Source organism: Triturus cristatus, chromosome 4_1 (assembly GCF_964204655.1).
Source record: "Triturus cristatus chromosome 4_1, aTriCri1.1, whole genome shotgun sequence".
Taxonomy (NCBI): domain Eukaryota; kingdom Metazoa; phylum Chordata; class Amphibia; order Caudata; family Salamandridae; genus Triturus; species Triturus cristatus.
In genome coordinates this window covers 517556294-517578088 of record NC_140585.1, presented here as the reverse complement: position 1 = coordinate 517578088, position 21795 = coordinate 517556294, and the positions used below count along the sequence as shown (strand labels likewise).

At 43.3% G+C, this 21795-nt stretch overlaps 1 protein-coding gene across 3 annotated transcripts in view; it reads left to right on the top strand.

The window, feature by feature from the left end:
- The window catches only part of DNAI7 (dynein axonemal intermediate chain 7), a 543004-nt gene that overhangs the window by 111690 nt on the left and 409519 nt on the right, over positions 1 to 21795 (top strand). For 2 of the 3 annotated variants that reach the window (XM_085652765.1, XM_085652766.1), the window contains exon 4: positions 21217 to 21321. The exons of the other annotated variant lie outside the window; for it this stretch is intronic. In XM_085652765.1, the coding sequence (XP_085508891.1) occupies positions 21217 to 21321 (105 nt within the window). The remainder of the gene's footprint in view (positions 1 to 21216; positions 21322 to 21795) is intronic. 3 annotated transcript variants of the gene reach the window in all.

The following is a 21795-nucleotide window of genomic DNA, read 5'->3' as shown; positions in this document are numbered from 1 at the left end:
CTTGGGTACGTTGAGGTATTGGGGTCCGGTGTTGTGGAGGCATTTGTAGGTGTGGGTGAGTGTCTTGAAGGTGCCTCTCTTCTCGACAGGGAACCCGTGGAGGTTCCGCAGGTGTTGGGTGATGTGTTCGTGTCGAGGGATGTGGAGGACCAGTCTGGCAACAGTGTCCTGTATGGTCTGGAGTTTGTGGAGCAGAGACTTGATACCGGCGTAGAGAGCGTTTCTGTAGTCCAGTCTGCTAGTTATGAGTGCGTGGGTGACTATCTTTCTCGATTCAGGGATCCATTTGAAGGTCTTTTGAGGATGCGGAGGGTGTTGAAGCAGCTGGAGGTGATGGCATTGACCTGGCGGGTCATTGAGAGGGAGGAGTCGAGTATGATGCTGAGGTTTCGGGCGTGGTCTGTTGGGGGGAGGGCTCCAGAGGGTGGTGGGCCTCCAGGTTTTTTCCCATGCCGAGGGGAGGATGCAAGGACGAGGACCTCTGTCTTCTCTGCGTTGAGTTTCAGTCAGCTGCTGCTCATCCAGGATGCGACGTCCTTCATACCTTCCTGGAAACTGAGTCTGGTGGTGATGGGATCCTTGGTGAGGGAGAGGATGAGCTGGGTGTCGTCTGCATAGGATATGATGCTGAGTCCGTGCTGTCTGACGATGGCGGCGAGGAGGGCCATTGGCCGTGAAAGGGAGGAGGGAGATGGGTCGGTAGTTCTTGAGGTCCATGGGATCTGCTGAGGGCTTCTTGAGGAGGGGTCTGACTTCTGCACATTTCAAGTCGTCTGGAAAGATGCCGGTCTTGAGGGTGACGTTGATGGTGCGTCGTACTTCCCGGAGCTATGGCGATGGCTGCAAGGTGGAAGATGTACGACTGCCAGGGGTCTGTGGGGGCTCTTGAATGGATGCCTTCCATGGTTGCAGTAGTGTCTTCGGTGGTGACTGGTATCCAGGAGGTGATGGTGGGCTGGCTGACGTTGCTGGCGCGGGTGGGGTTTCTGGGTCTGGTGTCTGGTCGTTTGAAGTGGTCGTCGAGGTCCTTGATTTTCAGATGGAAGTAGGATCCAAGCTTGTTGCAAAGGTCCTGGGAAGAGGTGATGTCCGTGGTTTCGCTGGGGGGTTTGGTGAATTCCTGGATGACGCTGAAGAGTTGTTAGGAGTTGCTGGAGTTTGCGAGGATCTTGTTCTGGATGAAGGTCTTTTTGGTGGATCTGATGCGTTGGTGGTGTTCTGTCTTTGTAGGTGATACGGTCTTCTGGCATTTTGCTCTTCCTCCAGTTCTTTTCGAGACATCTGCAGGTGCGTCTGGCTTCTTGGAGGTCGGTGGTGAACCAGGTGGCCTTCCTGACTTTGGATTTGGGACTTGCCTAAGTTCCGACATAATGGACATATATGATCTCATGGTGTACTGGAAATGTCACCAGACTCGGGTAGGGCAGACACAATTCATTGATGAAATGTCCATTTGGGTTCCTGCTGGCAGCTCTGTTGAAACCGTGAGGAGGAGCATGGTTGATCTACTCCATTGTTCAGGTCTGAGTTCTGACCTAAACTGTAGGTGAACACTGCAGTGCTCCTACCATTTTGCTCTGCTTATCAAGCACCTCACAAGCTGCAACACCAAAGGGCTCAGAATAGAGAAATCTGGTATCTTCATCCTATGCTGTTTGGACTGGGTCAAGGCATTTGCAAGGGCTGATGACTATAGCTTGACACCATTACTAGGCGGCAAAATAATAATAATAATCATAATAACAATAATAATAAAGCATTTCTAAAGTGCACAGCTACCTCAAACAGAGGTTTCCAGGCGCTGCGCAGACTACAGCAGCGAGCACACAAATGATATGTATTATCCCTGCTTGAAAAGCCACATTTTTAAGGCCTTCCTAAACTCGAGTTCCGAGTCAAGTTGACGCAAGCATGCTGGTAGAGCATTCCACAGTCTTGTCCTCCTCACCGAGAAAGATCTACCACCTTGGCACAACTTAGCGTAGCGAGGGACGCAAAGCAGCTGGTGGTGGTTAGATCTTAGCATCCGTTCCTGATGATATGGCCTGAGCTGGTTCTTAAGGTACTCAGGACCTCTGTCATCCCTTATTCGAAAGGCCTAGATCAAGGACTTGGATTCAATTCTCCTGGCTACAGGGAGCCAATGTAAGTGTTTCAAATGGGGGGATATATGCTGCTGAAAAGGTATTTGGCAAATCAACCTAGCTACGTTGTTTTGAAGCATCTGTAATCTATGTATCAGATAGGCGGGTAACCCCAGATGCAAGCTGTTGGCATAGTCCAACTGGGAATTCACTAATGCATGGACTTTTATGCTGTGGCTCTCCTCAGGGAGCAGGTGGAGAAATTTCCTAATGCAAAATAGCCTCCCAAAGCATGTTGACGAGATCTGACGTACCAGAGCAGAAAAGGATAAATCCGTATCCCACCCAAAACCAAGGTTTTTGGCTGACTCTGTTGGAATCAGCATAGGACCCATCACAGTGGGCCACCAGAGGCAGGGTGCTGGAGGGGATAGTTGGCCAAACAGCAGCACTTCCTTCTTATCTGCATTTAATTTCAGGCAGTTATTATTCCTCCAGCTGGAGAGGTTTGCCAGGCATTCTTTAAAGCTATGAAAGATGTCAGCACAGTGTTCTTTGAAAGAACACCCGTTGGGTATCGTCAGCGTGGGAAACCGTTTTCACCCCACTTTCTAGAATGAGCGCTGACAAAGGTGCCAAGTATTTGTTAAAAAGCAGCAAACTTAGAGCCGAGCCATGGGGCACTCCGCAAACTAAAGTTTTTTGTGTAGATATAAAAGGGTGAAAGAACACCTGTTGTGCACAATCCTCAAGATACGATTGGATACAGGGAAGAGCCATTCTTTGAATACCGGCCTGATGGAGTCTATCCAGCAAGATTGAGTGTGAGACTATGTGGAATGCTTCCGATAGGTCTAACAACACTAGCATAGCGGAGGCGCCACTATCGACAGACATCCTCACTGACTCGGCCACTTCAATCATTGCTGTTTCCGTATTATATCCAGTACGAAAGCCCGATTGAGTATCATGTAGGAGGCCGTTTGTCTCAATGAAATATACTAGCTGTCTCTGGGCTAGCTTCTCCAGCATCTTAGCCAGTGCCCGGAGAAGTGAGATTGGTCGAAAAGTACTTAGTACTTCTGGATCAGCATTAGGCTTCTTCAGTAGCAGCAGTAAGAAGGCCTGCTTCTAGGAGGCTGGAAAAATGCCCTCCTTCAGTGAAGAATTCCAAATCAAGTTCAGGACTGGGTTTAATATGGTGGCCCAGGATCTAAAGAACTAAGGGGGCCATGGATATCCAGGAGAGCCTGACTTGCATTTCTGCAGTTCGGCCAATGATTCCTTTGTTATAATAGGGCGAAACGTGGTGAAGGAGTCTAAGGTGGTAATCACACTAAGGTGCTGTTTCGTCCCTTCTTTTGCCATTGCTAGAAATGAGGAGTATAGTTTTTTAATGTTTTCCTCAAAGAAGTCTGACAGGCTTGCACAGGGGGCCGGGAAAGAGTGGATGAAACTCCCTGATTCCGCGGGGTTGGTGAAAGACCTGGCAATCTTAAATATTTCTTTGGTTGAGTTTCCTGACCTCGCAATGCGGTGGGTCAAGTGATCTCTCCTCTCCCTCCGCATAGACTTGTGTAGCTGTTTCAGAGCCTCCTTGTAAGTGACCTTTGCAGCTGCGTTGTTGTCTTTCCTCTAACAGCGCTCTAATCTTTTACTTCTACTCTTTTCTATTTTTAATTCATTTGAGAACCAGGGAGTGGGATGAACAGCTCTCACGGAGGTGACAGATCTAAGTGAGGCCACTGTATCTAGAGTGGTTATGATCCACAAGTTAAAGCAGGAGGCATTTCTGTCGGGGTCCTCCGACAACTGAGGCTTCGTAGCCTGTAAGGTTAATCTAAGTGCCTCTATATTTACCTTTTTCCAGTTTCTTTTTAACTCGCTTTGCCTACCGCAAGGTAAAAGCTTGGCCTACCAGTCAATAGAAAAAGAAACAAAGAAATGGTCCGTCCATACTAGTCGTAAGGGGACCGCTACAACCAGATTTTGAATATTAGAAAAGATTAGGTCCAAAGTATGTCTTCCACTGTGGGTGGGGGACGTAACAAACTGAGTAAATTTGACACCAGAAAGCATTGGGATTAAATTAATGGCCTGGCTGCAACACAGGTCATCGACATGCAAGTTAAATTATCCTAGGACAGTGAAGTTGGCGTAGTACAGGGACAGCTGGGCAATGGTGTTGCACAGCTCTGGTGTAAGAGCATGAGAACAGTCTGGTGGCCTATACAATAATAGCTCAGCAAAGGAGCAGGCCAGAAGGATCTTAATACACAAATTTAGGCCGTCAATGTTCAATTTCGAGGTGGAAATCTCCCAGGTGTCCTTTAAAATAATAGGCCCCCCCCATTCTCTCACCACTTCGATTTGTGCAGATAATTCGGAAACCGGGGGGGGGGTAATAGGTCAGGTCAAGGTTAGAATCCTCTTAATCCAGGTTTCAGTTAGGAACATTACGCCCCAAGATTTATCCAGCAGAGCCACCCAGATAGATATCAGCAGCATGTTTAGGAGGGGATCTGCAGTTGATCAAACATGCTTTTACCTTCATGTCAATCTTACCGGTCCACTTAGTGAATGCTCTGGTTACCCCCCGAAGTCAAGGGGAGTGTTACATTCAAAACTGCACTCTGGGCAGTGGTAATCTGTGAAACACCCCCCCTCCCAGTTAGCACATGGATTACCTGGGCATGGATTGTCCTTTAACGATATAAGTGCTTTTCTTGACCACGTTCTAGTGTTACCCCCTGCTATTTGACAAGAGTAGCTGGCGCTGGCCGCAGTTCGGACACGGATGTGGGCAGACAGCCTTGCCTTTGGCGCACCTTCAGCGCACCCGCTGCACGCGTCCGCTGTGCAGGTTGCATTAAATAGGTGCCGGGGAGCCAGTCACAAGAACTAGACTGGTTGAATGAGAATGGTTGATCTACTCCATTGTTCAGGTCTGAGTTCTGACCTAAACTGCTGGTGAACACTGTACTGCTCCTACCATTTTGCTCTGCTTATCAACACCTCACAAGTTGCAACACCAAGGGCTCAGAATAGAGTAATCTGAAATATTCATCCTATGCTGTTTGTGAATGTTCTCATGGACTGGGCCAAGAAATTTGCAGGGGCTGACTATAGCCTGACACAATTACTAGGCGGCAAAATGAACTTGAGTGACTCAACTGTGCCATAAGATACATTGGCAGAGCTACAGAAGCATTGGCTAGTGTCTCACCTGAGTTGTCTTCTGTTAGTAACTAGTAAGCTTTGCTTAATTTGTAGTTATAAGGGAATATTACATTGTAATATTAGGGAACAAAGCACTGTATAAACCGTGAACAGCGTCCCCACTTTGCACTCCTTAGGGACTCCTGCCCTTTCTGTAAAGTAAACAACAATTCAAGTCTTCCAGTGACAGATAATCGTGGTTTATGAATCTTCTTTTTATTGATCTCAATGTTGTATTTCACATGTAGACTTATACATTTGTGTGATTGGCTTCAAAATAATTCTCGTAATGAAACTTTCTTCATTCCCCTGAAGAAGGGTTTCGACCCAAAATGCATCAGGATTATGGAAATATTAGTTACTAAATGAATGAAGAAAGTTTCATTACGAGAATTGGTTTTTAGGGTAGTAAGGGTGGCTTTACATGGTTATTTCAATGTAGAGTGTGTTACATTGAGCTTTATCTGTAGAGTAACCATTGAAAGTCATTAAGGTAGATGAAAAGTGTGCCTTGGTTTCCCAGGCAAATGATTATATAAGTGAAATGATTCGAAGCTTAGGGCCTGATTTAGAGTTTGGCAAATGGGTACTCTGCCCACCGTATTTGACGTGCATTATATCCACTTGTAATAAGGCAGACAGGATATCCATCACGTTTTGACCAGTACCAGACCACCAAACTCTAAATGTGGCCATTAATTTTATTTCTGAACACACACACTGCAATTAGAATGTGCCAAAGTGTAATATTGTGTGTGGTTTCAGTGACCAGCAGGGAGTACTCAAAAAGATTGCATTTTTGGCTTTTGCACAATTACTGGTGAGTCTGGATCTCTATACATATATAGTCTTTGTGGCAGTACATTCCATTCTTCATCACAAGCGATCAGCCTCTGTGGTGCCCTTTTGTTCAGGAAAACTTAAAGAGAAATAGTTTTTTCCCATAAAGGAGGCAGTGTTCATTGTTGTTGGAGCTGCATGACTGAGTCCTCTACCGCATGTGGTACCACAAGCACCACTCCTTTTATTCAAAGGTCTGCCTCATCCCACTCCCAGAAGTCTGCTCTTTCTCTTTTTTTTTTCTAATTTTTTTATTTAAGTTCTTGTATCATAATTTCAATGTGACAATAACAAATTGGCAGCCAAAAATAAAAGTACATAAGAACAATTATTCACAGGATACAAGAGTCCAACATTACTCAAAGTAAGAACTCCAAATTTTGTCAAACTTCTTCGTCCCACCAATTCGCTGTGCATATCGCAATTCACTCTTTCTGACAATCCTCATTTTTTGAAGCCACACATTAAACAAGGGAATTTGAATTGACTTCCAGTTCTGGAGCACCAGAGACCTTGCCACTGCCATTGCAATAAACAATAGTTTAACCATCTGTTCTGTCAGACCGGAATCAGAATCATATCCATACAGTACTAATTTAACGTTGTAAGTAATTTGGATCCCACAATACTTCTGCAAATATTCGAAAATCTCATTCCAAAAAGATAAAATTTTAAAACAGTAAGCTGTAATATGAGACCAGTTAGCAGGAGAATATTGCTGACATCTAAAACAGGTGGCACTAGTATTAGCGTACATTTTCGTAATAGTAGCAGGAGTACGATACAGGAGCCATTTACTAAAGAATACCATTCTTCTCCAATTAGATCCTCGAAGAACACTAAAATTCAACTTATTTAAGATTTTCCAGGTATTTATAGTGAGTACGTGATTGTCCTGTTCTTGCCATTTTTTAATGGCTTTCTGACTCAGATCTACTTCATTATGTTGAGCTAAGCAACGTTTCCATGCCCCTGGCTTCCTCATCCGAGGAATCAAAAACAAATCATCCCATAACTGACTAGAGGAATCAATAAGTCTTGGCTCCACTTGTTCCAGCATCTTAAAGATCGAAGCATAGGAACCTAATAGCAAGAAATTTCCCGGGATTAATAACTGCATCTCTCCTGGTAACAACCATACCCCCTCCCTTAAAAAATCTGCAAGAGTGTAAAACCCAGATCGTTCCCATTGTAGTATAGTATCAACTCCAATTTCCATCCCCCAAAAAATTAAAGCATTCCTTAAGGGAGTTCTAATATTAAACTGAGGGAGAGAATATCTTTTCAGAAAAACGTCGCGACGCTTAAAAAACCAGAGCATCATCTTGTATCGAGTAAGTTTCGGTGATATAGGAATATGCAGCGGAAATGGGATCTGGGCTTCATGACAAATTTGGTCAAAAAAAAAGTTAATAAAGACGTTTGGACTCTGCATTCCAGATTTAAACTGCTCTAAATATTGTGCAAAATATGCGCTATAATAATCTCTCATATTAGGTACGGATAAACCGCCCAATTCAGTTTCTGCGTAAAGAGTCCCTATTGCTATCCTGGGACTTTTTTTTGCCCATATAAACCCTGAAAATAACGATTCTACCTTAGAAAAAAAGCCACTGGGCAAGAAACAAGGAATAGCAGAAAATAAAAAATTAAAAAGTGGGAGAATAGACATTTTTATAAGTGCCACCCGCCCCAAAATGGAGAATGGCAATAAATCCCATTTAATAAACAAGGACTGAACCTTGCGTAAAAGAGGATCAAAGTTCAACATAGCTAACTCGGAAACACAAGTAGAAAACATAACTCCCAGATACCTCTTCGGTCTTGAATTAATACAGCCCAATAAATCAACATGTAAATCCACCTCCCCCCCACCACAGACTAAAATTTCATTTTTTTTAAAATTAATTCTGTAACCTCCCAAAGCTTCGAATTCGTCAAAAAGCTGCAAAACAGCAGTTTGAGATTGAATATCCGTCTTAATCAACAACATAATATCATCGGCATACAATTTAATTTTTTGCCATAGAAGAGATCGGAGAAGGAATATTCCCAGACTGACGAATTGCTGTAGCTAACGGTTCAATGAAAAAAGCAAAAAGAATGGGGGACAAGGGGCAACCCTGCCTGGTGCCCCGTTGGACCGCTACTGTACCGACCATAACAGAATTAATAACTATATTGGCTTTAGCACCCGTGTACAAATTCTGAATTAAACGAATCATTTGTGAAGGAATTCCAAAGTGCTACGGTGGAGTTCCACGCCTCCACGCAGCACCTGCACCTGGTTCCTAGCCCCTCCCTCTCCTCTCGTTTGGCTGTGGCTGATGGCGGCGGTTGCGGCGGCCAGAGGACGCGCTTTGGTGATGTTTTGAAGCTCCGGGTTGAAGTTGCAGCACTGCGATTTGGATAACGCTATGAATCACATTGTTTGGGAGAGCTGCTGAGCTTTGCTGGGAGCAGGCAGTTTTCAGCAGTTTTCGGTGACCTCGGCGACCTGGTGAGCGATATCTGCTGCTCTGTTGCTGCCACCAGTCCTTTTCTTCTCTTTACTGTGTGCCTGTTCACACAGATTGTACTGGACTTCAGCTAAGAAATTGCCGCTACCTTTGGGAGTTCTGGTGGTAGCCGCAGTCTGGGCTATATCATAGGACTACACGTCCCAGCATTCTTGGCGCCATTGTTGGTAGTACTAATTTGACTCGATTTAATTTAATGTGAAGATTATTCACTTCAACCAGGTACTCTACATAGTCGGACAGTGTGAGGCCCAGTTTAAGCTGTGAGAGTGGTCTGCCCCGCCGCTGCAGCCTTCTAGTACTGTGTTGTAGCCGCTGTGTGGGTTGGACTCTCGGTCCCAGCATTTTCGAAGAACTGGACTCTCTTGGGCATCTATTTTTACTTACAAGACTGCTGTTATTAGTGCCGAGGATTCAAGGTCTAAGACTTAGCAGCGAAAGGATATTACGCTGCCATCTACTATTTCTATTTTCTTTTTTTTTTCAGTTCTAATAATGGAAAAGCAACTGATGGCCAGGGCCAAAGCGAAAATACGACGCCAGCAACTAAAGGAGAACTCAGAAAGGGCTAAGCGGGCTGGGTCAGCCACGGAGAGAGAAATTTCCTCTGTTGAAATTTCTGAGAGCTCTGGAGAAGGCGAGGATGGTCTCCCGGGTGGTAGCCCGATACAGGCTCATCAACAGAATCTTGGCAAATCTGTTATTGGTGTGGGGCAGGAGGTATTGGAGTCGCCCATGGGGGGAACGGACATGGTTTTATTGGGCTCAGAAGTCAAATTACCTAAAATGGCTCCGGGGTTGACTCCAGCGACCTCACTCGACTTACAGGCGTCTAAAGAGGCTGCGTCAGTTCGTGCTCTTAAGGCTTCTAAACAATTCCCGTTATTTGAGCGAAAGGGCGCAACATATGTTTCTGCCGACACAGCTGAAATTCGTATAGTGCTACCAGGGGTTCCAACCCTTCCAGCCCTTGCAACTTCTCCAACAATCATTCCTCCTATGAAAAATTCCGGGAATGTGGGATTAATGAAGTCAACTGGCGATCTAGTGTTAATAGACCCCCCACCTTTAAATATAAGACCCACTTCTCCTAGCGATAAAGAGCCTCCTACTTTTTCTAGCTGCACCTCTATGATTGCTTCCTTGTCTCAGAGTCCGATTATGGGGTTGGATACTGAGACTACTGGGGATTTTCAGATTTCAGTAAAGGACATGCTGAATTTGATTCTGCAAGAGATAAGAGAGATGAAGCAATTTCAAAAGACGGAAATGGAGGTGATTTGTAAGCGTCTGGACAAAATTGAAGATTCGATGGCTTCATTTTCAAATCGACTGCAAGAATCTGAGACCATAATTTCGGGGGTGGAGGACAATTTAACCATCATGCAAAAAGAGATGGCCAGTGTTTCCAAATCTTCGAAGGCTTTTGAAGTTAAATTGGATGAGTTAGAAAATTACAATAGAAGGTCAAACCTTCGAATAGTGGGCGTACCTGAGAATATTGAGGGGTCTGATATGACGCAATGGATCACTTCTTTTTTTTTCCCGCGAGGTCGTTCCTGAGTTTAAGGGAGACTTTACAATCACACGGGCGCATCGAGTTCCAGCTCGTCCATTTCCTAATTCTCCGTTTCCTCGGACTATTATTGTCAACTTTGCTGACGTTCGTGTTAAAGAAATAATCCTATCACAGGCCTTCAAGCAAAGACAATTTCATGTTAATCCTACTACTAAGTGCCGGATTTTCTCCGACATGTCGGCTGCTGCCGCCAGACGGAGAAAAGACTTTGTAAAGATTCTCCAGCTATTTAAGGACAAAGGTGCCCAAGCTTCGATTGCACAGCAATCAAAATTAAAAGTTTTGATTAAGGGCAAATTGTATCTGTTTACAGATGTTGATGAGGCACGTGAGATGCTTGATCAGTTGGTCCAGGGATAGGATAATGTTTGATTGTGATTTGATTTGGTCAGATGGTCATTGGAGGTTTCTCTTTTTTCTTTTTTTTTGCCTTCGGCAAATTTGGATATTAATTATTTGGGGGAGGGGGGTGCAGTTGAGGAACTGGGGGGGTCATGGGAACAGGGGCGCAACACTTAGGCGCCTTTATGAGAAGGGTTAGTGCCATGTGGCCAGCGTGGGAGAGAGGCGAAGGTGAAGTACAGGGCCACTGGGCTAGGTGTAGGGGGGGAGCACCCGGGTGGAGGGATGGGGTGGGTGGTGGGGGAAAATGGAAAAATTAAGTTCTTGTTGGTTTGGGGCTGAGGGAGGAGGGTCAGTGTGGTGATGGTGGGGGGAAAATATGGAAAATCGGAGTTCTTGTTGAATGTGATAGAAAAATGTGTTGGTAATTTTTGGTTTTTCAATGATTTAAATATATGTTTATGGGGGGGCTGAGAGTGATTTCCTTCAATGTTAATGGGCTGAATAATAAGAATAAAATGCGAGCTATTGAGCTATGGATTAAAACAGAGTGCCCAGCAGTTGTGATGTTGCAAGAAACTCATATTCCCGCGGATAAAATTAACTCCTTTTCTATGTTTAAAACTTGGTCCTTATATCGCGGGTTTTCTTGCGCACAAGAATCTCAAAGGGGGGTCGCGCTTTTTCAGATCGAAATTTAGACGTAGAGATTATTCAGTCTGAAGACGGAGGGGAAGGGCGGTGGTGCTGGGTCACGTGTGTAATAAAAGACAGGAATAGACCAGTTACTTTTGTTTCTTTTTATGCCCCAGTGGAGGATCGTGCCCCCATTTATGAGGAGTTATTCCAGTCATTGTTGATGGTTCAGGGGGATTTAGTTATAGGTGGAGATTTTAATATTCTTGTGGATATAAAACTAGACTCCACTGGTGCCTTGAAGAAACAATGTAAACCAAAGTCAAGAAGGTCTATGATGAAGAATATAGCCTTATTAGATCTTTGTGACCCATGGCGATTAAAATTCCCACAAAAAACAGAATTTACTTGTTGGTCGGGCAGACGTAGATCCTTTTCTTGTATAGATTTTTTTTTAGCTTCTAGGTTATTAAAATTTTTCCATCAAAACTTTTTGCATACATTTTTGCATAATGGCTTTTCAGACCACGCAATGTTGGTAATCGAATTTGAAGAAGGGAAAGAAATTAGGCCCCCTAAGAGATAGATATTTAATAAAGTATATCTACAAGATAGTAGCTGGGTTTCCTTTTTAAAATCGGAGATTGTTGAGTTTATCGCTCGTAATTCAGATACAGCTCCGCTTCACATTATTTGGGACTCATTAAAAGCCTTTATTCGTGGTATCATAATCAGTAAAGATGCAGACGAATGGCGCTCTATTAAACAAGTTAGAACTGCACTCTATCAAAAAATTCGTATGCTTACTCTGCTTCAACAATCTAATTTTTCTAATGTCGTGCAAAATAAATTAAATGAGGCCAAACGTGAACTCAGTACGCTTTTTTTTAAACAGAGTGAACAGCAATTTCTGACACAATCTCAGAGGATTTATGAGGAAAGTCATTTCTCTGGTAAACTTCTTGCGTGGCAGGCTAAAGAGCATGCCGCTGCCAATCGGATTAATACTTTGAAATGCCCTGCTACTCAGATAGAAACATCACAGTCGGATGTAATAGGCACTATAATGTTGTCCCATTATAAACAGTTTTATAGCCAACATCACAAGATAGATCATTCTAGGCTCTTAAATTTCTTAGCTAGATATGATATGCCCTCTTTATCTCAGGCAGACAGTGGTGCAATGATGCATTTATTCTCTAAGTCAGAACTAGCATTAGTAGTTAAGAATTTACCAATTGGCAAGGCCTGTGGTCCGGATGGCCTCCCTGCTGAATTTTTCAAGGTTTTTTTTAGTGCTTTTTCTGATTTACTATTACAATTAGTTAATTATATGTTAGTGGGCGGGCAAGTTCCAGACTCTTTTGGGGTGGGTACAGTTGTCAGCTTACCGAAAAAAGGTAAAGATCCTAAAGACCCTAACTCATATAGGCCTATTACGTTATTGAATACTGATTATAAGATCCTTACTAAATTATTATCAATACGTTTTAATTTTATTTCAAAGGATCTTATTCATTTGGATCAAAATGGCTTTGTGGCCGGACGGCAATTAGCTACCAATACACATTTTCTTACTGAGGCCCTAGACTATTTTCAGGCAAAAAAAATCTCTGCTTTGATCCTATTATTAGATGCGGAGAAAGCCTTTGATTTAGTGGTATGGACAACTTTATTTCTTATTTTAAAGTCTGCTCTTTCTCACTGCAGTGTTATCTTCATTTCCTTTCTTGGCAGGCAACCTTATTAGATTGTCTTTGTTGGTCTTTGTAGGCCCCTGTTTGGTGCTCCCAGCCTCCATGTCCAGTCCAGTGCTCTGTCTCATAGCTTTTGCAGTGCAGGCGAATTTCCAGGGGCACCTTCAGACTATTACTTCCACACACACACCAGCAGTTGTCCTCTGAGCTCCATCTCCATTGTGAATCAGCGCATTGCTGTCTGCTCAGAGGGGGCCTCGCTTCAACCTTTTGCATATCCTAAATTCCTTTACCATCTGTAGACACCCAGGAGGTATATTGCTCAAGGGAGCACCTCCTCTCCCCCATACCACCCTTGTTAGGTACCTTCAGGGTGGAGACATGGTGCCGTTTTTGTACAGGCCTGTAACCACCATCTTCACATTCCAAGCCATTTCCCAATACACAGCTTTTTGGTTCTAGCTTGACAACTCAGCTGTCTGCAAGATGCACTGTTACCGATTCTTTAAAATAAGTGTATTGTGGGTGTTGGCTTCACTCAGAGGAGTATTAGTCTATCACTGTAAGCTATTGGTTATTTTGTGTATCATTCCATTTTCTATGGAGTGCTTGCATTACCTCTGAAAAAATACACTCAATCATCACACATTCAGAGTATACAGAAAGCAATCCTTTTGTTTTTTGTTAATGCAGTAGGGGCAAGATGTATCCAGCTAAATTGCGATCGCAAACGCTGAAATTCGCAGAATTTCAGCGTTTGCGATCGCAATTTAGCTATCTGCAATATAGGTAGGCAAAAACCTACTTGCAAATTAAGGAATCTCAAAAATTGTGATTCCCTATTTTGTGCATGCATTTAGAGAATCGCAATTTACAATTCCCTAAGTGCTATGCTAGTAGGCATCGCAAATTGCGATATTGCCTTAAGAAATCACAAAATACCACCAACTTCAAGTTGGTGGTAATTTGCGATTTCCTAGAAAAATGCACTTCTATGCTTGGCACACATACATGCTCTTAGGGCATGTATGTGCACCACATGTGTACACATGCACATTTCAGGGGTGCAACAGGGTGTCCACCCTTGCACCCTAGAAATTGCGTGCGCAATTAGCGAGTACCTATTGGGTACTTGCTAATTGCGCACGCAATTCCCATTCATTCTAATGGGCCTTTGGACCATAGAAATGAATGGGAAGCAATTCCTTATTTGCGACTCACAATTTGCGAGTCGCAAATGAGGAATGTGTAGGAATCGCTATTTTAAATGCGAATCCTACCTACATAGCAGTTTGCGAGTCCTTAATAGCGATTAGCAAAAAATCGCTTTGAGAAAGAAGAACTAACAGTGGAACCTTCACTTGACCAGCACCTAACCTTCTATCACTCTATCTGTAATGACCCTGTATGTGAGGGAGAAACGTGTGCACACTCAGTGGCACCCACTGTTGAAATGCCTATTCCCTTAGGAATCCAAGTGTATTTACATAAAACAAGAGGTGCACCACAGACAATTGGCAGACAAGGGAGTCCTTTGTCATTGATGAATTTTCTTCAAAGGTCATACCTTATAAACATTTTATTATTCAAATTATATAATAATTTCAAAAGACATGAGCAAAACAGTTCGTATGACTTTACAAAACAGACCAGCCGACGCGTTTCGTCCTGAGACAGGACTTCGTCAGGGCTGTCAAACAATAAACAAAAAGATATGTACATATAAATAACATACATGTAAAAGACATATACATATTATAAAAATACTTATACAGCCATAAGAGCAATGACAAGACAGGACGACATTGTTTCCTAATAGTTAGAAACACTGATTTCAATTATGAGGTACATTTAAATCTGATAGTCATTTTGTTTCCACCTACAGAATTAATTTTGGGCATTTCAAAGAATGTATCACATTACAATCTCATCAAAGTACTACCACATTTACAGGACCAGACCAAAGAGATATACCTTTATTTTTAAACTAACAAACTCGAGACAGATAAAAACAAACACAAGTAGGTGACAGAGATACCAATAGACAGAAACCAACGGAAGGAACAAAGTGAGGGAAAACTAACCTACCACTAGAATCGTATCGTCAGATATAGAGGGACGAGTCCTCATGAATTTCTTCTAGTTCTTGAGTTGAATATAGTTGGGAGCAAATTGTCATTTAATAAAATCTAAAATAGAAAAAAAGGGGGGAGGGGGGCAAAGAAAGAGAGTAGAACACCTAGGGTCAATCATGATACTTAGGAAAATGGAAAAAATCAAGACAGCAATTAGATCAGTCACTGGTATGTACCAGAGAAACCAAATATAACTCACAAGAAAGCGCCAAAAAAGTCAGGTCAAATCCTCGTTAATTTTTCAATCCTTAAGTGGAATATATTAAAAGGCAAGGTAGCATTCAGTTTGACTCTAAAGGAAAGAGAGATTTTTTCCATTTTCCTAAGTATCATGATTGACCCTAGGTGTTCTACTCTCTTTCTTTGCCCCCCCTCCCCCCTTTTTTTCTATTTTAGATTTTATTAAATGACAATTTGCTCCCAACTATATTCAACTCAAGAACTAGAAGAAATTCATGAGGACTCGTCCCTCTATATCTGACGATACGATTCTAGTGGTAGGTTAGTTTCCCCTCACTTTGTTCCTTCCGTTGGTTTCTGTCTATTGGTATCTCTGTCACCTACTTGTGTTTGTTTTTATCTGTCTCGAGTTTGTTAGTTTAAAAATAAAGGTATATCTCTTTGGTCTGGTCCTGTAAATGTGGTAGTACTTTGATGAGATTGTAATGTGATACATTGTTTGAAATGCCCAAAATTAATTCTGTAGGTGGAAACAAAATGACTATCAGATTTAAATGTACCTCATAATTGAAATCAGTGTTTCTAACTATTAGGAAACAATGTCGTCCTGTCTTGTCATTGCTCTTATGGTGTCGATATTTGTGTATAAGTATTTTTATAATATGTATATGTCTTTTACATGTATGTTATTTATATGTACATATCTTTTTGTTTATTGTTTGACAGCCCTGAAGAAGTCCTGTCTCAGGACGAAACGCGTCGGCTGGTCTGTTTTGTAAAGTCATACGAACTGTTTTGCTCATGTCTTTTGAAATTATTATATAATTTGAATAATAAAATGTTTATAAGGTATGACCTTTGAAGAAAATTCATCAATGACAAAGGACTCCCTTGTCTGCCAATTGTCTGTGGTGCACCTCTTGTTTTATGTAAATAGCAAAAAATCGCTATTAAGGAATAGCAAAACTGTACTTTGATACATGTGCCCCTAGGTTTCTTAATGTTTTGTAGGACTCGAGAACAAGACATTACTAACACTAACTTTACTACTGTTATCACTACTGGCATCATTACTACTGTTATCACCACCATTAATACCACCGACTCATTACCATTACCATCAAAATCTCTTCTAACGTTAGCATCACCACCACAACCATTACCACCCCTTCACACCACCACCATTACCACCACCACAACATTTGTCACAAATGTCTGATTCTGCATACATCACCTCTTGAAAGCAGACCTATTGACTTTGGCAATGCTATCTAAAATAGAAACCATGTTGTTGAATGACGGAACTATAAAGTTTAACTGGCTAACAAACTATCAGCTAGTGGTAAATATATAATGGTTACGTACAATATAGTAAAATTCATATATTACCAGTGCCCTCTCATAGGATATGTGAAATATTATAGTTCATACATAAAAGTCAGATTTTAATACCAAAAGTGCCTTTTTAGATGACATTATAGTGTCTTATTTATTTTTAGTACGTTTCATAATGAGAGGGCACTGGTAATATATGAATTGCCACTACTGGCGGGAGTATGTTTTGGCAGCAATGTCTCGTTTTTAATATCAGCAGCATATGTAATAATGATGATAATAATAACAGCATGGAATATATAACACTTAATATTGCAGATTTTGCTTGTTTTTCTCAGCACTGTACATAACAGAAGCAGTTACCCAATTTAATGGTGGTCACTTTCTCAAGCACAGAAAAATGAAAGGCAGTTTTGCACAGCCTAAACATGTGACTTGTGGCTCAAACACTCACACACATTCTTGTATTAGTAGCAAGCACTCATCTCACGTAACCATCTTACCATTGAATCTCTTGTTTTCCTGTGGTCGTTGGATTAATATTTCTCAATCAACTGTGTACCATATTCACTGTGACTATAGTCTTTCACTGATATGTGTTGATATTTTCTGATTATCATCTCTCCTATTTTCTGCATGCCTCTTCTCTCTGAGCACAACCTTCCCAAAGTCACATGCATGTTTACCTTAATCTGTTTCGTGTTGTAATTCTGAAAAGTGTCCCAACTCATATTAAACATCTCAATCTTTCTTTCTTTGAAAGTCATACCTCTACAACCTACCAATACCTAATGTCCTCAAACTCATCGAACCCCACCACCCATCTGTATGAACTCGTATATCGCCCCACTAATGATCACACCTAACTCATAATAATTAAATCTGGTTCAGAGAAACTGGAATGAAAAGACTAATCCTAAAATTAACAATAAGCAATATCATAATCACTCAACAACACATCAGGGAGAGTAAATACTATATAATTGCAATACAATACAATACAATATCAGACAATTTCTTCTACAGGCTCATTGAAAACTCTGGATGTCTACAAACCTAAGCCACCCAAACCCTCTCTGCTCCCCGCGAAGAAACTGGTGCAGAGTCACTGAGGAGCAACTCAACTCCACCCTCAACCCCCACCACTGCAACCGACGCCAACCGCGCAGCCAGGAAACTCCACACATGGATCTCCTCCTGTGCAGACAAGCTCGCCCGCTGCGCAAGCCCGACAAACAGCGCCCCAGGAAAGCCGCCTAGTTTACCACCGACCTCCAGGATGCAAGACTCACCAGCAGACGCCTCGAGCAGAACTGGAGAAACAGCAAGACACCGGAAAACTACACCACCTACAAGGACGCCATGACAAAATACCACCAACACATCAGAACCACCAAAAGGACCTTCATCCACAACAAAATCCTCGCGAACTTGAGCAACTCCAAGGAGCTTTTCAGCATCATCCAGGATTTCACCAAACCCTGCAGCGATGACGCGGCATCACTCCCTCTCAGGACCTCTGCGACAAGCTTGGATCCTACTTCCACCTGAAGATCAAAAACCTCTATGACAATTTCAAAGACCATACGCCCGACCCCGCAGCCACCCCGACCGCCAGCAACACCAGCCACCCCATCATATCCTCCTGAACACCGATCACAACTGAAGAAAAAACCTCAAGCATGAAAGGCATTCCCACAGACCCCTGCCCACCACACATCTACCACAGAGCGGCCACCACCATCGCACCTGAACTACAACGCACCATCAACACCACTTTCGTGACCAGCACCTTCCCCAGCGACTGGAAAAGCGCAGAAGTCAGGCCCCTGCTCAAGAAGCCCTAAGCAGACCCGACGGACCTGAAGAACTACCGACCCATCTCCCTCCTCCTCTTTGCGGAGAAAGTCACAGAGAAAACCGTCAATGTCGAACTAACAAGGTTCATCGAAGACAACGCCATCCTCGACCCCTGCCAGTCTGGATTCCGCAGCAACCACAGCACCGAGACCGCCCTACTCGCCGTCACAGATGACATCCGCACCCTCCTAGACCAAGGCCACACCGCAGCCCTGATTCTACTTGACCTGTCAGCTGCATTCGACACCATCTTCCACCGCACTCTCACACCCAGACTACACAACGCCGGCATACAAGGAGCCACCCTCGACTGGATCCGGTCATTCCTCACCCGCAGAAGCCAAAGGATCAGACTGCCACCCTTCCCCTCCAAGCCCATGGAAATCAGCTGCGGAGTCCCACAAGGATCATCGCTCAGCCCAACCCTCTTCAACATCTACATGGCCCCCCTCGCCGCCATCGTCCGCCAGCACTGCCTCAACATTGTATCCTATGCGGATGACACCCAGCTCATCCTCTCCCTCACCAAGTACTCCGCCACCACCAGACTCAACTTCTAGGCAGGAATGCTGGACTTTGCAACCTGGATGAGCAACACCCCCCCTAAAGCTTAACTTGGAGAAGACAGAAGTCCTTATCCTCGGAACCACCCCATCTGCATGGAACAACACCTGGTGGCCCACCCCCTTCGGCACCCCCCTGCCCCCACAGACCATGCTAGAAACCTCAGCATCATACTCGACTCCTCCCTCTCCATGAACCGTCAGGTCATGGCCGTCACCTCCAGCTGCTTCAACAACCTCTGCATACTCCGCAAGACCTTCAAGTGGATTCCCCTCGAGTTCAGAATGATAGTCACCCACATACTCATCACCAGCAGGCTGGACTATGGAAACACCCTCTACGCCGGCATAAACAAGTCTCTACTCCGCAAGCTCCAGACGATTCAAAATACCGCCGCCAGACTGCTCCTCGGCATCCCTCGACACGAGCACATCAGCCAACACCTACGAAAGCTCCATTGGCTCTCCGTCGAGAAAAGAGTCACCTTCAAGATACTCATCCACACCTACAAATGCCAACACAACACCGGACCCCAATACTTCAACAACAGAATCACCCTCCCTCCACACCCATAAAGGAACATCCGATCCGCCCACCTCGTTCTCGCCAAAACCCCACGTGCCCACAGAGCCAAGGCAGGGGGGAAGATCCTTCTCCCACATCACAGCCAAGACCTGGAACGAGCTCCCGATCGACATCAGACATCCTGTCCCTGAACACCTTCAGGAAGGTTCTCAAGACCTGGCTTTTCAGTTGAACGGAACTGTGACCCACCCTCCCAGCGCCTTGAGACCTTAGCACACTTAAAATTCCTTGATTGATGTTCAAACAACTTTTCCTTAGTTAGTATTCCAAATGTATGCTTGTGCTTCTGAGAAATGCAAGCAATTTTGTTAAAAATATGTAAACAATTCCCTTTCAGGTTGTATCTTGAGCAAGCAAACCTAAATAATTGGTGGCGGATTACTACTTTTGCCATATAGAATAACATCTCCTGGCATATTTCTTATCACTCAAAAAAAACCATTGCTTTTGAGCTACTCAAGCTATCAAAATTCATCCTTTGTACCCACATATGCGTACTATAACCATTGGTCCATGCGAACAACGAATTGTATCACTGTTGGGAGAAGACAGATATTCCCCTGTGTGGCTCTGGGGAGCATGCTGCCCTGCCCTTTGCTCTTCTTCCTGTGCAGGTTCTATTTTTGTTTTTTCACCCATTGAATCCAACAATGATGAAAGATCACTGAGTTTTCTCCCTATTTACTGCACTGAACCCTAGAACCCGGAGCCCGAGGTTGAAGGGCGTCCAAAGTGCACCCCTTTAAGAGAGCAGAATGGTCTGCTTTGACTGAAAGTACTGGTGCCCTTGATCAGAAAGTTGTTTCAATATTTCTCTTCAATGCAAGGCGGAGCTGCACACCAATGTAGCAGAGAGATGATATGTTCCCTCAGTAGCACTTTGTCAATGGTTGCCCTCCTTCACCAAGCGGATAATAAGCTTGGATCCGAATTCAAAATGAAGAGCTGCTTTGTTTGCCAGTGCCATGGGGACTGTTGTCTGTGATAGAAAGCCCTATTCTGCACTTATCAGGAGCAGTGCTTGTTATTCAGAGCCCAGAGGAAGCAAGAATAACTTCATTTAATGCTATTACTTGATTAGTTGCAGAAATCAAATACATTCACAAAAAGTATTGGAGCCTATATTCCCTACTCATTTCCCTACTCCCACTTTCCTTTACCTTTCTCCTTATAGCAAAGTTCTGTAAGTGCTCTTTTAAATGTTCTTGTTACCAACTTTTGCTTTGCTACTGTACTAATGTTTGGAAATCAGTAAAAAGAAGCCTTGCTTGTAAAGTGAATAAACTTTACCTGTGCTGGGCGATGGAACTCGGTATTCATGCTCGGCCCTTTCCAGTTGGGGGAAATGATGTAAGAGCTCAAATTAAACCTGAAACACTATAACCATCGCTTTAGAGGCCAGATCATAGAAGAAAAAAAACAGTAAAGAAAAACTATATTTAGGTCCAGGGCACAGAAAGACGAAGAAGTGGAGGATATTAAGCCCAACTGGTGTTGTACAATACCTGCCGGAAGCACTGGAACATTTACCACACCCCTTGTAATCGTAGCAATGTCTGATCACTGTATTCAGTCATTGTGCTTGCAGACTAAGTTCACCATACTGCGAGTAATCTTCATGGCGTTATTTGTTCGAAACAGGAACTAGAGCACAGAGAAGAAGAATTGGCAGAACTGCGGCTGCTTTCGGAGGAGAAATTTTCTGCTGCAGAGAAATGGCAAAGTGGAATAAGAGCAAATGCTAAAGTACGTTATTTTATTTGTAAAAGTATTATAATTTTATTCTATACAAAATGCTTGGTTTCTGAGCTCTAGAATACTGTAGTCTCAGTTTCGTTATTGAAAGGTAATATTAATTCATATGAACATTTTCATATGAGTCTGAATTGTAATACATAAGGATAAATCTCATATTATCTTATCAACTGAAATCAATTGTAATTCAGTGCTTGGAAGACAGCCCTTGTTTACTCTCTTCTATATGCCACCTCCCTCTTTACACATTCGAGTAGTCCATGAACTCATCTATTTCTCCCAGTCTCCTCTTGTTGCTTGCAGGCAACAACCCTACCTCTGCACCCCATTACTCAGTGCTTTTCGACATGTAAATCGTTATTTAACACCTATTAATGACCTGTGTCATTTCTACATGCTCTACCTGCCCCATATCTGTTCCCCTCTGGAAAATGTGATTGTGTGTGCCTCACTTTCTACAGGGGG